The sequence below is a fragment of the Tricharina praecox genome (genome assembly GCF_024521635.1).
Source record: "Tricharina praecox strain CBS 144465 chromosome Unknown BZA05scaffold_20, whole genome shotgun sequence".
NCBI classification, from domain to species: domain Eukaryota; kingdom Fungi; phylum Ascomycota; class Pezizomycetes; order Pezizales; family Pyronemataceae; genus Tricharina; species Tricharina praecox.
In genome coordinates this window covers 406,695-419,653 of record NW_026250422.1, presented here as the reverse complement: position 1 = coordinate 419,653, position 12,959 = coordinate 406,695, and the positions used below count along the sequence as shown (strand labels likewise).

General features: G+C 54.7%; 6 protein-coding genes across 6 annotated transcripts; 3 read left to right on the top strand and 3 right to left on the bottom strand.

Annotated features, from left to right (window-relative positions):
* Positions 1 to 4: 4 nt before the first annotated feature.
* Positions 5 to 665, bottom strand: BZA05DRAFT_475572 (uncharacterized protein; the record flags this gene model as incomplete). Its single annotated transcript, XM_051488200.1, has 2 exons — positions 5 to 475; positions 589 to 665. 2 exons carry the CDS (start codon positions 663 to 665, stop codon positions 85 to 87), a joined length of 468 nt encoding a protein of 155 aa, XP_051337553.1. The 3' UTR covers positions 5 to 84.
* A 455-nt stretch (positions 666 to 1,120) lies between these two features.
* On the top strand, positions 1,121 to 3,199 carry BZA05DRAFT_119980 (NRDE protein-domain-containing protein). The gene is made up of 4 exons (XM_051478668.1): positions 1,121 to 1,216; positions 1,267 to 1,561; positions 1,661 to 1,754; positions 1,838 to 3,199. Exons 2-4 carry the CDS (start codon positions 1,496 to 1,498, stop codon positions 2,824 to 2,826), a joined length of 1,149 nt encoding a protein of 382 aa, XP_051337552.1. The 5' UTR covers positions 1,121 to 1,216; positions 1,267 to 1,495; the 3' UTR covers positions 2,827 to 3,199.
* A 340-nt stretch (positions 3,200 to 3,539) lies between these two features.
* BZA05DRAFT_404446 (isoprenoid synthase domain-containing protein) lies at positions 3,540 to 5,484 on the top strand. Its single transcript, XM_051484306.1, has 4 exons — positions 3,540 to 3,722; positions 3,892 to 4,948; positions 5,007 to 5,159; positions 5,228 to 5,484. Exons 1-4 carry the CDS (start codon positions 3,658 to 3,660, stop codon positions 5,384 to 5,386), a joined length of 1,434 nt encoding a protein of 477 aa, XP_051337551.1. The 5' UTR covers positions 3,540 to 3,657; the 3' UTR covers positions 5,387 to 5,484.
* A 1,864-nt stretch (positions 5,485 to 7,348) lies between these two features.
* BZA05DRAFT_420401 (uncharacterized protein) lies at positions 7,349 to 7,735 on the top strand (the record flags this gene model as incomplete). Its single annotated transcript, XM_051485642.1, has 2 exons — positions 7,349 to 7,474; positions 7,550 to 7,735. 2 exons carry the CDS (start codon positions 7,349 to 7,351, stop codon positions 7,733 to 7,735), a joined length of 312 nt encoding a protein of 103 aa, XP_051337550.1.
* Positions 7,736 to 8,319: 584 nt separating this feature from the next.
* Positions 8,320 to 10,251, bottom strand: BZA05DRAFT_376340 (putative choline dehydrogenase; the record flags this gene model as incomplete). The annotated part of the gene is made up of 2 exons (XM_051481816.1): positions 8,320 to 9,236; positions 9,297 to 10,251. The coding sequence occupies 2 exons, from the start codon at positions 10,249 to 10,251 to the stop codon at positions 8,413 to 8,415; spliced, it is 1,779 nt and encodes a 592-aa protein (XP_051337549.1). The 3' UTR covers positions 8,320 to 8,412.
* Positions 10,252 to 11,745: 1,494 nt separating this feature from the next.
* BZA05DRAFT_404441 (uncharacterized protein) lies at positions 11,746 to 12,190 on the bottom strand. The gene has a single exon (XM_051484305.1). The coding sequence runs from the start codon at positions 12,095 to 12,097 to the stop codon at positions 11,798 to 11,800; it is 300 nt and encodes a 99-aa protein (XP_051337548.1). The 5' UTR covers positions 12,098 to 12,190; the 3' UTR covers positions 11,746 to 11,797.
* Between the last annotated feature and the right edge of the window lie 769 nt (positions 12,191 to 12,959).

Sequence of the window (12,959 nt, the reverse complement as noted above, 5' to 3'; positions counted from 1 at the left end):
TCACCCACAACCGACATACTTCACGCTTACTCGTACGGCAGCAGTGAGCACCCGTGACGTGGGCCAAATAAGCCCCACTCCTTCTCAAGTGACCCACATGGCACTGGCACAGACGTCGACAGCCGCCACCGCCGTTGCGTTGTTGTTAATGCTGTTGTCGTTGCTGCTGTTGTTTGCCCCGCTTGCGTCCTGGGCTTCACTGGTTGGCCCCTGGATGGTTGGCCATGGACGCATCAGACTCCATTCTGCTGCTGCGGTGGGTGGTGCCCCGCCCGGTGGATAATCGCCGGCACACGCGGCCAAACCGTGTAAAGCCGTTCTCCTAAGCACTCGTCCGAGCAGGAGCTTGGGCTTGGGCTCGAGCTCGAGGACGACCATGACCACGACCACCACGACCACCACGACCAAGACCACGATGCAATCGTTCTGCAGACAGGAGGAAGGCAGCGTCGTGAACCCCGTTTCCGATCGATGGCTGTCATGGGTCCAGGCCAAGATCGTTTCGGAGACAGCCTGAAGCCGCAATCTTTTCTTCCCCTCGCCGCTGCATCTCGAACGACACCTCCTCTTCCTACATACCCGACATACATATGCCTCTCCCCACGGTCACGCCCCCACCTACCCCCGTTTCTGAAACCAGTAGTGACAGGCACATCCTCAGCCATAATGGTTCCTCTTGATAATCGTAATGGGGAACTGGCCTCGGCCATCCAAAAACATCCCAACGGTCGACAGCAAATATGTACATATCTACCGGTAGCTAGACAGCTGGCAGAAACACAGGCACGGGCCATCTCGATAAACAGAGTTCTTCAAGATCTGCCGGCCCGATTCCGGAGAAGAAACCAAATAGATCGCGGTCCCTGTCCTGACCCGTGCCCACCCATGGGATATTGCGCATGTCGTGGGACGTGTCTTTGGTCCGTGGGGCTATTACAATTTTCTTTTTCCCCGCTTGTTTCCTTTTTGAAATTTGGCAACTGCTAGCGAACCGAGGTTGGTTACCGCAGCAAGAGAGGCGTCGATCATGGATCTTCGAGCCTTAAACCACCTCACCCCACCCGTCAGCCATGGATGGCCGATGCGCCGCTCTCGGTGGCGGGGAGAGCATACGAAGGAACGGAAACATTCACAACGTACCACTTTCTTGCCTACACATACGGCATCGGGTGTTCCGGTGGTAGAAACAGGAGCGGCGAATACCGCCGATACTCGAGTCAGTGGCTTGCTGCTCCCTCTCCCAGCAGCAGCTGCCGATGAAGCCAGGTCTATGACCCGAGCTTGGGGCTGGCGGTGCGTTGGCCGCAGCTGCTGCTTGCTGCATTCCATAGAGGGGAAGTATTTAAGTGCAATTGGAGCCTGAGATGCTGATTGATCCCGCGCATCCTACTAACTGCCTATACCTATACCTACACTCCGTCACGCCTACCTGCCACCTACCTACCCATACACCCTACCGATCTCCCATCAAAAGCGCCAACTATCAACAAACGCAATGTGTATATTTCTAGTCTCTACCGCTCATCCCGACTATCCTCTCATCCTCCTCTCCAACAGAGATGTAAGTTCTTCTTCTTCCCTGCCTTTTCTCGGGGGATAATGGCCACGCAGCTTGCATGAGCCTCGTTGTTCGAGTTGCTGACGCGAACCTGTAATGTAGGAGTTCCTGCACCGGCCAACTCTGCGCGCCGCGTTCTGGGATCCTCCACACGAGAACCTATTCTCCGGACGAGACCTTGCCAGACCCGAGAAAGGTGAGCCCCCCTCCCCCCGATTGAACTCGCCGTACACTTCTCCGGAGGAGCGAAGCACTGACCGTTGATTGTTCTCAACATAGGCACCTGGCTAGGAGTCTCCAAGGAGGGCCGTCTGGCGATCTTGACCAACTACCGTGAAGCATCGTCGGCACTGGCGATTGGCGAGAAGTCGCGGGGGGCAATGATCACGTCGTTCTTGGCCTCGCCGGATCCCGTCGATACCCCAACGAGTGTCTGGCTCCGGAAGGTTCTCGACACCGGCGAGATGAAGGGCGTCGGTGGATTCTCGATGATGTGCGGCTTGCTGAGACCGAAGGGCGAGAACCTGGAAGGGCTGGCCATCATCTCCAATCGGACACCTTACCGTGACGACGGAGTCGAGTCCACGGCCCATTGGATCGGCGAGAAGAAGGGTGAGACCAGAGGCCTGAGCAATTCTCTGTTCGACAGCCCATGGCAGAAGGTGAAGCTCGGGGAGCAGCTACTCGAGGAAACGATACAGGTGTCGGTGGAGGAGGAGGGGGGCGTGTCGGAGGATGAGTTCCTCAAGAGATGCTTCGCCGTTCTGAGCCACAACACCTTACCGCTGATCAGCAATGACGACACGTACGAAATCGAGATGAATGCCCTCGAGCTCTCGATTTTCATCCCACCTTTCGACGCCGCAGCGGAACATGCCACCACTCCCCACGGACACCGAGCACAGACCCCGGATATACCGGAAGAACAGCTACCACCCCACCCCGAAGATATCGCTTCCGGCCGGCCGGAAAATCTCCGAAGCACGGTCGTCGACACGGGTGCTGGGTCCACGCGGTTGGACCATCTCTGCTGTGAATCGCCGGTGACGCCACTGGTTCCATCGATGAGCGAGGAGGACCTCACGAAATGGAGGAAATCCCCACGGCTTTATGGAACCGCACAGCAGACGGTGATCTTGGTCGACAACAGTGGCCGGCTTAAATATGTCGAGAGAACGCTGTACAACCGTGAGGCACGGCCGCTCGATGCGAAGGATCAAGACATTGTGGTCGAGTTTCAGATTGAGGGTTGGCCGACAGCTGCATAGGGCCGATTATTTCGGATGACTACTTGTCTGTCTTGTGATGATTCATGTTAGCGGGTATTGTTTTTGCCGACTGTATAATATTTGATACCACTGTGTTTTTTGTGTAGTCACCTGTCAACTCGCTTGGCTTTTGTACTGGCTGTCCTATGGGGTTGATTCCCTCGTACCGATACCCACCCAAGTACTTGGTTATCTACATAGCAAGTACTCACACTCTTTTTGAATTTGTGGGGGATCCGGGTAGATGTAGAGATTCCATGGTGGTGTGCATGGCGCCTATGTACCGGTGTACCGGTGGGCGTGATGCTTTGGCTTTCCCACTGAGCTGCATGGAATCCGGGTATTACCTGGAGTACATAGCCTCCATCTCAGCAAGATGCTCTTAACCTACTCCGGAGACGCCTCTCCATCCCTTCTGTAGTAATCAAAGCCCAGTTCTCCGCCGAAATCTGAAGGCTTCTTCACACTTTGGCTTCATTACCTCGCCGTGCGATAACCAAGTAAACAAATACCGTAACTACCCACTTTGTTTCCACGGTGTCCAGCTCTCACTGCTAGGTACTTGGTTACATACATCTCGCAAGGTCTACAATTTGCCTAAGTACAGTAACCAAGTACTCCACAGCTTACTGGGAATAGTCCGAGCCGTGGGGGCTATCTAGCGCTGCCGCCTTACCTGATTCGCGTCGCTCCTTTACGAAGCAAAGAAATGAGCTACATACGCTTCTTCAACTTTCCGTCCTCACATCCTCGACAACCTCTTCTTATACGCACCCAACCCTCTCCTTCTCCCGAGATCTCCAACCACCAACAACATCCTCCTCCGCAATCATGAAGGCCACCGATCTCGTCTACTACACCTTCCACCCGAGTCAATTGAGGTCGATCATACAATGGTACCACTCCTGTTCCTTCCCATCCCCCTTTTCCAAACCCAGTGGCGACGGTGCAACGACACGTCGTTTCCCAAACTCAAACAAACGAAACAAAGACTACCCCCTCACATCCCCCCTCCCGAACGTGTGAGTTGAGCGCCTGCTAACGCGCCTGTTTCGCTGTGACCAGGAAAGTATGGCACAACCCACTTCACGAGCGGAATCCGGCGAACGAGACCCCCGAGCTGCGTCGCTGCTTCGATTTCCTGGACATGACGTCCCGGTCGTTCAGCGCGGTGATCCAAGAGTTGTGTCCGGAGCTGTGCGTGTCAGTGTCGCTGTTCTACCTGATCCTGCGGGGGCTCGACACCATCGAGGACGACATGACGATTCCGTTCGCGGTCAAGGAGCCGCTGCTACGCGACTTCGATAAGGTGCTTGACCAGGAGGGCTGGACCTTCAATGGCAACGGCCCCAACGAGAAGGATCGCCCCCTCCTCGTAGAGTTCAATGTCGTCATCGCCGAGTTCGCAAAGATCCCAGACGTCCACAAGGACATCATCAGGGATATCACGAAGAAGATGGGCAATGGAATGGCAGACTATGCCGGCGACGAGGAGCACAATGTCAACGGCGTCAAGACGATTGCCGATTACGACCTGTACTGCCACTACGTCGCGGGACTCGTGGGCGAGGGTTTGACGCGGCTGTTCGTGTCGTCGGACAAGGCGAACCCGGTGCTGCTGGAGAAGGGCGACCTCTCCAACTCAATGGGCCTGTTCCTGCAGAAGACCAACATCATCCGCGACTACCGCGAGGATCTCAACGACGGGCGCGCGTTCTGGCCCAAGGAGATCTGGTCGAAGCATCTGGACAAGTTCTCGGACTTTGCGAAGGTCGAGAACGAGGAGGCGGCGCTCAACTGCATCAGCGAGATGGTCCTCGACGCCCTAAGACACGCCGACGACTGTCTCTTCTACCTTGCCGGTATCAAGGAGCGAAGCGTATTCAACTTTGCGGCTATCCCGCAGGTCATGGCCATCGCGACGCTGGCGCTCGTCTTCCGCAACAAGAACGTCTTCCAGAAGAACGTCAAGATCACGAAGGGAGAGGCGTGCCAGCTTATGCTCGAGGTCGGCAATCTTAGAAGTGTGTGCGCCATTTTCAGGAAGTACCTGCGGGTAATCAAAGAGAAGAATACCCCCAAGGATCCCAACTTCCTCAAGATCAGCGTCGCTTGCGCAAAGGTTCGTTATGTGTTCACCCCTCACTGCCGCGTGTATCGTACTAATCCGCCGTCTACAGGTGGAACAATGGATCGAGCATGTCTTCCCGCAGAAGGTGGCCGAGCCCCCGCAGCCGGGAGAGTCACCGGAAGAGCAGGCATTAGCGCGGAAGGAGATCATGTTGCTCACGGCCGCGGTCGTCACAACACTGTTCTGCATCTCGGGCCTGATGGTTAGTTCGCACGCATCCTCTTCTATTCCTGCCTACTACCTCATGTTTCTAACGCTTCGACCTAATAGTTCTTGGCGGCATGGCTGATGGGCGCACGATTCGACGTCGCGTGGGGAGAGCTCCTAAAGTCCCTCTTTGGCGCTGCAGGCGCAGCTGGTGCGCCAGGTGGCTCGGTACAGGAGCCGGCTGCGGGATTGATTACCCCGGTTCCCCATGGGGAATTGTAATCTTCCGTAGTAGGAGCAATAGATGGAAATGGAAATGGAAATGGATTATGTATGCTTGCATGACTAAAAAAAACCCCAGGGGTTTGGGGAGGAGGGGGGGGGGTGTGGCGGGGGGCTTGTTCTTTTCTTTTACCTTTTTACCTTTTTTACTCTTTTTATTTGTTTATTTGTTTAGCGACATTCAACTTGACAAGCTTGAACTTGACCTACTGTTACGGCATGGTAAACTGTTGACTGTTAATGATGCATGCAAATATCTAATGTTTTTTCTACCTACCCTTTTTGAGGATCCTTTATGATGGCTGTTACGTTACGTTTTGTTTGTATGTATACTGTGTGTAGGTTATGTATAGGAATGATGTGGATGCGGATGAAAATGTGATGGTGATAGTGATGGAATGTCTGATGTCTGATGTGCTTGCCCGCGAAACTCGCCGACTCGTATTCGGCTGTGCGTGTATGTGTGTATGTGTGTATGTGCGTGTGTTTGTTTGTTTACCGCCGTGAAGCTGAAGTGAAGTTGAAACGGTAGCCATCCGGCATCGCTGGCAAGCGGGTGAGCACAGGAGGGCAATCTCCGAATCCGGCCACGTAAACTCGTATCCCGACTGTCGGTCCATGAGCAGTCGTTTGCTCGCTCGCTCGGCGAGTCGGTGTTTGCCGGTCCGGGCGCGATCCAGTCCGGTCAGAGTCGGTCCGGTGCGTGCGGGGCTCGGTCCGGGCGCGGTCGGGCCGGGGTCGATCGGGGCCCGGTCCAGTCTGGGTCGGTGTTTGGCGGGGCCCGGACTCCGGGGTAGGTCTCGGGCGAGGTCGAAGTCGAAGTCGAAGTCGAGGTCCGGAGGAGGTCGAAGTTCGGACTCCGGGGTAAGCCTGGTCGTGGTTGAGGTCGAGGTCCGGTCGGGGCGAGGTCGGGGTGGAGAGCCGGGCTCCGGAGTAGGTCCCGTATCGATCGTCGGAGAGGGTGTTGTAATATCTCACTCGTTGCTTAGTCGCTTACGCGGTCACGGCGGGAAGCACTGGCCGCCTACCACCTCTTTTTTCTGTATTCTCTCGAGGCTTTTGAACTCTTAACAATACAATACTTGTTCTTTTTTTGTTTATTTATTGATTGTGTGCTACCTATCTAGATTATGGCAATATAATCTACCCGTGCGTCCCCCCGTTTCCACGCCACTGTCCAACCCAACTTATTGTTAGGGATTCCACCGGGGGCCGACGAGTGCGAGTGATCGTGTGTGAACTCTGCCACCGCCAGTGATGTTTGCCGTCAGATTTGGGTGGGTGGGGCAAGGATGCATTGACCGTGAAGCGGAAAAGGACAGGGGGAGGGGGTGATGCGATGGCTAGTTACGTTTAACACCAGCCGCAGCAGTTGTATCATTATGTAGAAAAAACAGTTTTAGCAGTAACCACCGTTTGGGGAGGAGATGTTTACTCCGTTATGGTGGCCCTCTATGTACGGTAGTCCTGTGAAATCCGTGAGAAGATCTTATCAGACGTCCGGACGGCGCGAGCGGTATGTATCGCCGCTCGGTGAGATTGAATAGCCCCCGCGAGGCCATTACTATAGTAGGCCTTCCCTCACCATCTGCAATTGAGTCTCACCAGCCTCAGATACCTATTGAAGCTTATCTCAAGCCTGAGGCATCAACACGCCTATCAAAAACCCCCCCACGCCCACCCACTTCTCTTCTCTTCTTCTCTTCTCCTTTTCATCATACAGATCTCACGCTCACAAGACTCTCGACGCCAAATTCAATATAAAATTTGAATATCGAACTTTGACGAATACTCTCTCAAGTAAGTACCAGGAACAGCCAATAAGTCGTACCGCACCAGCATTACGAATCATGAGCGCAAGGTGAGGCATCACTTACCCTTACACCGAGTACAACTCTATATCCGTCTTTTCACATAAACTCACTCGCAAATAACGAGTGCTAACTCGAGTACCTACCATAGATGTCTCCTCAGAAGCACAACTACAACCTCCGCAAGCGCGCCCCACGCGGCGTGGTGGTCATGAAGATCTCCGTCCCCGCTCGCGTTGAGGGCGGTGAGTGGCCCCAGGAGATGGATTTTGAGGAGGTCCGCGGGGAGGAGGAGGGATAGGAGTAGGGACAGGAGTAGGGACAGGGGGAGGTGCGCCACGATGAGATGCAGCACCAGGTGGAGGCGCAGGAGGAGGTGGAGGTGCGCCAGGAGGCGGAGCATGAGAAGAAGCTGGAACAGCAGCTATCAGAGCAACAGAAGGAGAAGAAACAGCAGAAGGAGGAGGTGAAGGAAGGGAAGAAAGAGGGGGAGAGACAGACGGCCAATAGCAGCCGCCTCAACTGCATCGTTATGTAGAAAAAAAAACAATTTTAGCAGTAACCACCGTTTGGAGCGGGTTTACTTTTAGTAAATCCCCCCAACGGTGGTTACTTCTTATTTACTTTCTTTTCCATCTTGCCTTTCTTTTTGCTTCTCGCGACGCACCCATCCGAAGCGGCTGCATGTGAGTAGTTGAACTGATCTATTAGTATTGTAAATAGCGAATATCCACCTACAGTGATTCTCGGCAGCGCACGGAATGAAAGCAAATGGGTTGGGACACAATCCCCCCACCTTCTATACGAGTGATGGCGAGACGTAGGTATGTACCTACACAGTACCTGCAGTACAAACCTGCCACAACCCCAACGCCTTGGTTCGGATCCTACTTGTAATTGTAGCTGTAGAAATGTCCAGCATCGACAAATTCCACTCCCCGTCGACATATTCCGACCTGCATCTAACCATCAGAATTGAGTGAAAAATGAGTGAAACGGCAGATATGTAACTGTACGAGTACAGTAGGTATCGGACATGGTCCCACTTGCACGTGGGAGTATCGGCACGGGATTGATACTTGTAACTAATACATAGCAACTTCGGAAGGACAAACCAATGGCGGACAAAATATAAATACAGGAACACTAAACAGCAAAAACAGTGATAATTGAGTAACTTGGAAACCCCCCACCAACCACCCAAAGCGACCGAAATCAGAAGCACGTCTTCCTCCTCCTATCCTCCTTCATAATCTCAGCTGCCAACTCAGCAATGCCATAGACGGTAGCCTGACTATGCGCTGAGATAAGGAGGGGGGCGATACTCGCATCGACAACCCTCAGCCCCTTAACGCCAAACACGCGTAGCCTGTCATCGACGACCTTCCCCATCGCGGCACTCGCGACCGGATGCCAAATACTCTGCGTAACCTTCTTCGTATACGCCCACAGCTGCTGATCCGTCAACCTCCCTGGCGGCAGGTCGACCCTCCGCTTTATAATCCCGCTCAGCGGCGCGGTATTCGCAATCTTATCCGCGAACTTCACACCCGCGAGCATGACCGCGCGGTCCACCGCCTCGCTGTAATACTGTGGGTCGATAACGGGCGGCACCAGCGGGTCGCGTGACGAGATGTGGATGCTCCCGCGTGACAACGGGTGCAACAGGCACGCCCAGATCGAAATGTACGACTTCCCCACTTCCCGTGGGCCGGGAGTCACTTTGTAGTTGCCGAAGAGGAACTCGAGTTGGGCTACTTTGTTGGCGTCGCGGTGCTGCGGGGAGTAGGGGAGTGTGAAGGTTGAGAACGGGTCCACCGATGGTTTGGAGAGCTTGGTTTCCGCGATTAGACGTGAGAGAGCGGGTGGGTCCATGACGTTCGTGAGAGGGACGAAGGACAGCGCTGAAATGCCCGAGGAGAGGATGCCGTCACGGTGGTTGGTGTAGTTCGCCTCCGCTGTGGCGAGGAAGGGCAGCGAGGTCAGGAGCAGGTCGCGCGTGGGGATGCCCGGCGTAATTTCGTAGACGAGGGGGGCGACTGTGGCTGGCTGTTAGACGTATCGCGGGATATACTGGGGAGAAGTGGGGGAGAGCCTACATAGGTGATCCTGCAGATCTTCACCGACGTTGTCGTTGCGCACGCGGACGGGAATCCCCACGGCATCGAGCACACTCTTCTTCCCGATGCCGGAGAGCTCTAGCAGCTGCGGCGTCTGCGTGCTTCCTGCCGACAACACCACCTCTCCGTCAGGATTGAGGAACGCCGTGTGGTTCCGCCCACTGCAGTCCAGAAACTCCATCCCAATCGCCCTGTTGCTCGCATCCAGCACCACACGAGCACCCGTCGCCCCGGGCAACACTACCAGATTATCACGGTGCGCGTTCGGCAGGAGATACGCCGAGACACTGTACGACCTCGTACTGGCGCCATTCAGGATGGACGCCGGAGAATCATATGTGCCGATTGCATCACCGCTCAGCGGGTTCGGATTGACCTTGACGCCAAGCTTCTTGAGGGTAGGCGCAAACAGCTCTGTCCCGGGGGTGACGAACTTCTGCACCGACAACTCTCCCGCTTGCCCGGTGAGGACGCCGGGCTGGATCGCCCTCCACGCCTTATTCACAGCGGCGGAGACGGTGCACCAGTTCCAGCCGGGGGCGTTACCGTGGGTGGCATACGCATCGTACTCTGGCGCCGACGGGACGTCCCAGATCATGTAGTTGAGCGCGCTGGAGCCGCCGAGCATCTTCCCGCGCGACCAGGGCATGCGGCGGTTGTCGACGTGCGGCTGCGGCTCCGTCCTGAAGCCCCAGTCCAGCGGGGAGTCGTCGGGGCCGTAGCCCGACGACCGCTGCGGGTACCCGTAGAAGCCCGGGATGTAGACCAGTGGGTCGTTGTGCGCGTCTGGGCCGGCTTCGAGAACGCCGACGGTTACGCTGGGGTCAGAGCAGAGTCTTCCCGCTAGGGTGAGCCCCGCTGTGCCTCCGCCCACGATTATGTAGTCGTAGCTGCGGGCGAGAAAGAGGAGCGGCTGGAGTGAGGAGAGGAGCATCGCTGCGGTAGGTGTACGGGGCAGACATTGTTGATATCGGGGTGCGCTTTATACGGGCGCCGGTGTCTATGGATCACGACATTGCGCCTTCTTTCACCTGCGGAAGGCCTTCGATTTGGGCTGGACCGTCAAGTTGAGGTCAACTTTGACGAGCGTGAAAAGCGTTATGGTTGATCGCAGCATTCGGCACATGCATATTAGGTTCTCACGGCCGAAGTTGAGGTTGAGTTTACCGCGCGCAATAGAGATACCGAGATATCGAGAGGATCTGGTAGTTTTGCCGGTTCCATTGACCTGCATCCAGAGATCGAATAAGAGTTGCTTCTGCTTCTCCGGAAAGATGGAGCGAGTAAGGTAGGTACATAAGTAAATGAGCATTCGTAACCCTTTCTTGATGCATTCGACCTGTTTACCGGTATCTAGATCGTTCCGGTATCATGTCTGCCGTCTGGGTAGTTAACCAGCTCGCTGGCAGCGACCCGCCGCCCGGGCTACCAAGAGAAGATCGCGCGCAAGGAAAGGACATATCATACGAAAGAACACAGGAATAACCCAAAGCCCGGAAACAATGACTGTGGCTATTCTTGCGTCGCCCTTTTCCACCCCCACCCTCCCCACCCTCCCACTCGTTCTAACCCATCTATACCCACCAGCTCTCACACAGCCCCTCCGGTATGGCCTAGATAGATAGTGAAGGGTGCTTTATCCTTCTGTAGCCCCGACACATCCATCCATCCATCTCTCATCGTGAGAAACCCGACACGAGTGATATACTATGACACGTATCCCAGCAAACCGAATCCATTTTTTTATCCATCGTATTGGAGATCAGAGATCTTCTATGTTTCACCCCCAAAAGAGGGGCTGGCTGGGCTCATCACCGTCCGAAGGGCTTGCCTGTAGCTGAACTCCATGTAGCACCACATGATGACCATGACGGAGACCAGATGATAGGTGGGAACAAGTAACAACAGCCCCCCACAGCAGAGGCACAGCAAAAGAAACTCCAAAAGTGGCAGTATCCATCGGACGTCTTCTCCGTCTTTCCGTCCATCAGCCATATTCCCCGCCCCATCCCATCCCATCCCATCTCCACATCTACATCCACATACGGTGTTGGTGTTACCGAGTCCGTCCGCCGTTCATCCCAACGGAGTCAAGGAATGGCATTCATTGGCTCTTGATCCCACCACCTCGGTTATGGGAAGCAGAGGGATGAATACTCTAGTTACTGCTACTGCATGTATGTCTTGGACGTGAGATCGGGGGGCTCGAACATATCGGTGTCTGGGTATCGCGCATCATGCATCTCCAGCATCTCCAGCATCCAGCCTCCAGGTCTGGATCCGTCATGCATGCACCGTATGCATGTATGATATGTGGGAAGTTATCGTTCATACATACAAAATCCACACGCCATCGAGGCGTAGGTGGGGGTGAGGGATGAGGGATGGGGGGGATAAGGGTATCTGCTCCGTATCTTTCTTTGGAGAGGCCGGAAATAAGAACAAGGTAACTAAGGCTTTTAAGATGGTTATTCTTGTCTTCAAAGGCATTCCCCAGTCGCACTGCGCAGAACTCTAAGCAAGATTTCCGTCCACGGATCGATCATCGCCGACGCAACCCAATCTCCAACCCAACCCAACCCCCACCGCCGACCTCGATCTCGACGCCGACGTTTCAGCTGGGGAAAAAAGAAAAAAAGAAAGACTCGTCCTTTGGTCCAAATGTGATGTGATGAGGTCGACGTCGGACGAGAAAATACAGGATGAATTATGATACTCCACCACAGGGGTGCGAGTGAGCAGTGGTGTGTCAAGCCCGTCAAGCCCTCCCCCCCGGTCATGTGGTGGTATGCAACCCGTATTCTACACTTTCGCCACTGCAGGTTTCACCGCCCGACGACCACGACGACGACGAAGAATGCTTTGACCCAAAGTCCACTGCGACACTGCAACACTCGTGTCGTGGGGTTCCTTTTTCTTTCTTTCGCCCAGCCGGCCAATTGCAACTACACAAACCCGTCGTTGACGTCGCCCCGATCGCGACGTCCGCCGAGTGCTTCTGCGCATCAGAGACATCGTCTAATATTAGCCTATTAGTAGTAGTAGTAGTAGTAGTAGTAGGCAGCTGGATCGAATTTCGACAACTACATACCTAACTGTCAGCCTATGCACAGGGAATCTTGTCAAGCAATCCACATGGAAATTCACGCCCCTCCTCCCCTGAGGTGGGCGAGAAATGCACACTCCACAGCAGCAAAAGAAAGCGTCAGATTTGAATGACAAGTGCATATTTCAGACATCGTCGCAGTCTCGCAGAAAGCCGCGAGTGAGTAGAGGCGAAAACTGAACCCCGAACTGCGGACCGCGGGCGGGGCCGGTGTTGGAACGTGGAGTTGGCTCCTTGACATTCCCGCAAACTTTGGACGGGGTATCTAGAGTACCTAATAGATACATCGCCGGTAACGGCTAGCAGAGTCCAGACAATAGTTCTGTCGTTGTATAACATGTATCTACTCTAGAGTACCGTACGCCGAACACGCGGGAATCGCTTCCGCCGCCCGCGTGTTTTGAGTTTCAAGTTCATCTGCGGCTGTGTCTACCGTCGAGTCTCAAGACTTAAGACTCAAAAGTGAAAGTGAAGAAAAAAACATAAGGTGGACACGCCGCACGCGCGTAAACCTGCCAGCCAGCCAGCCCGCCCAG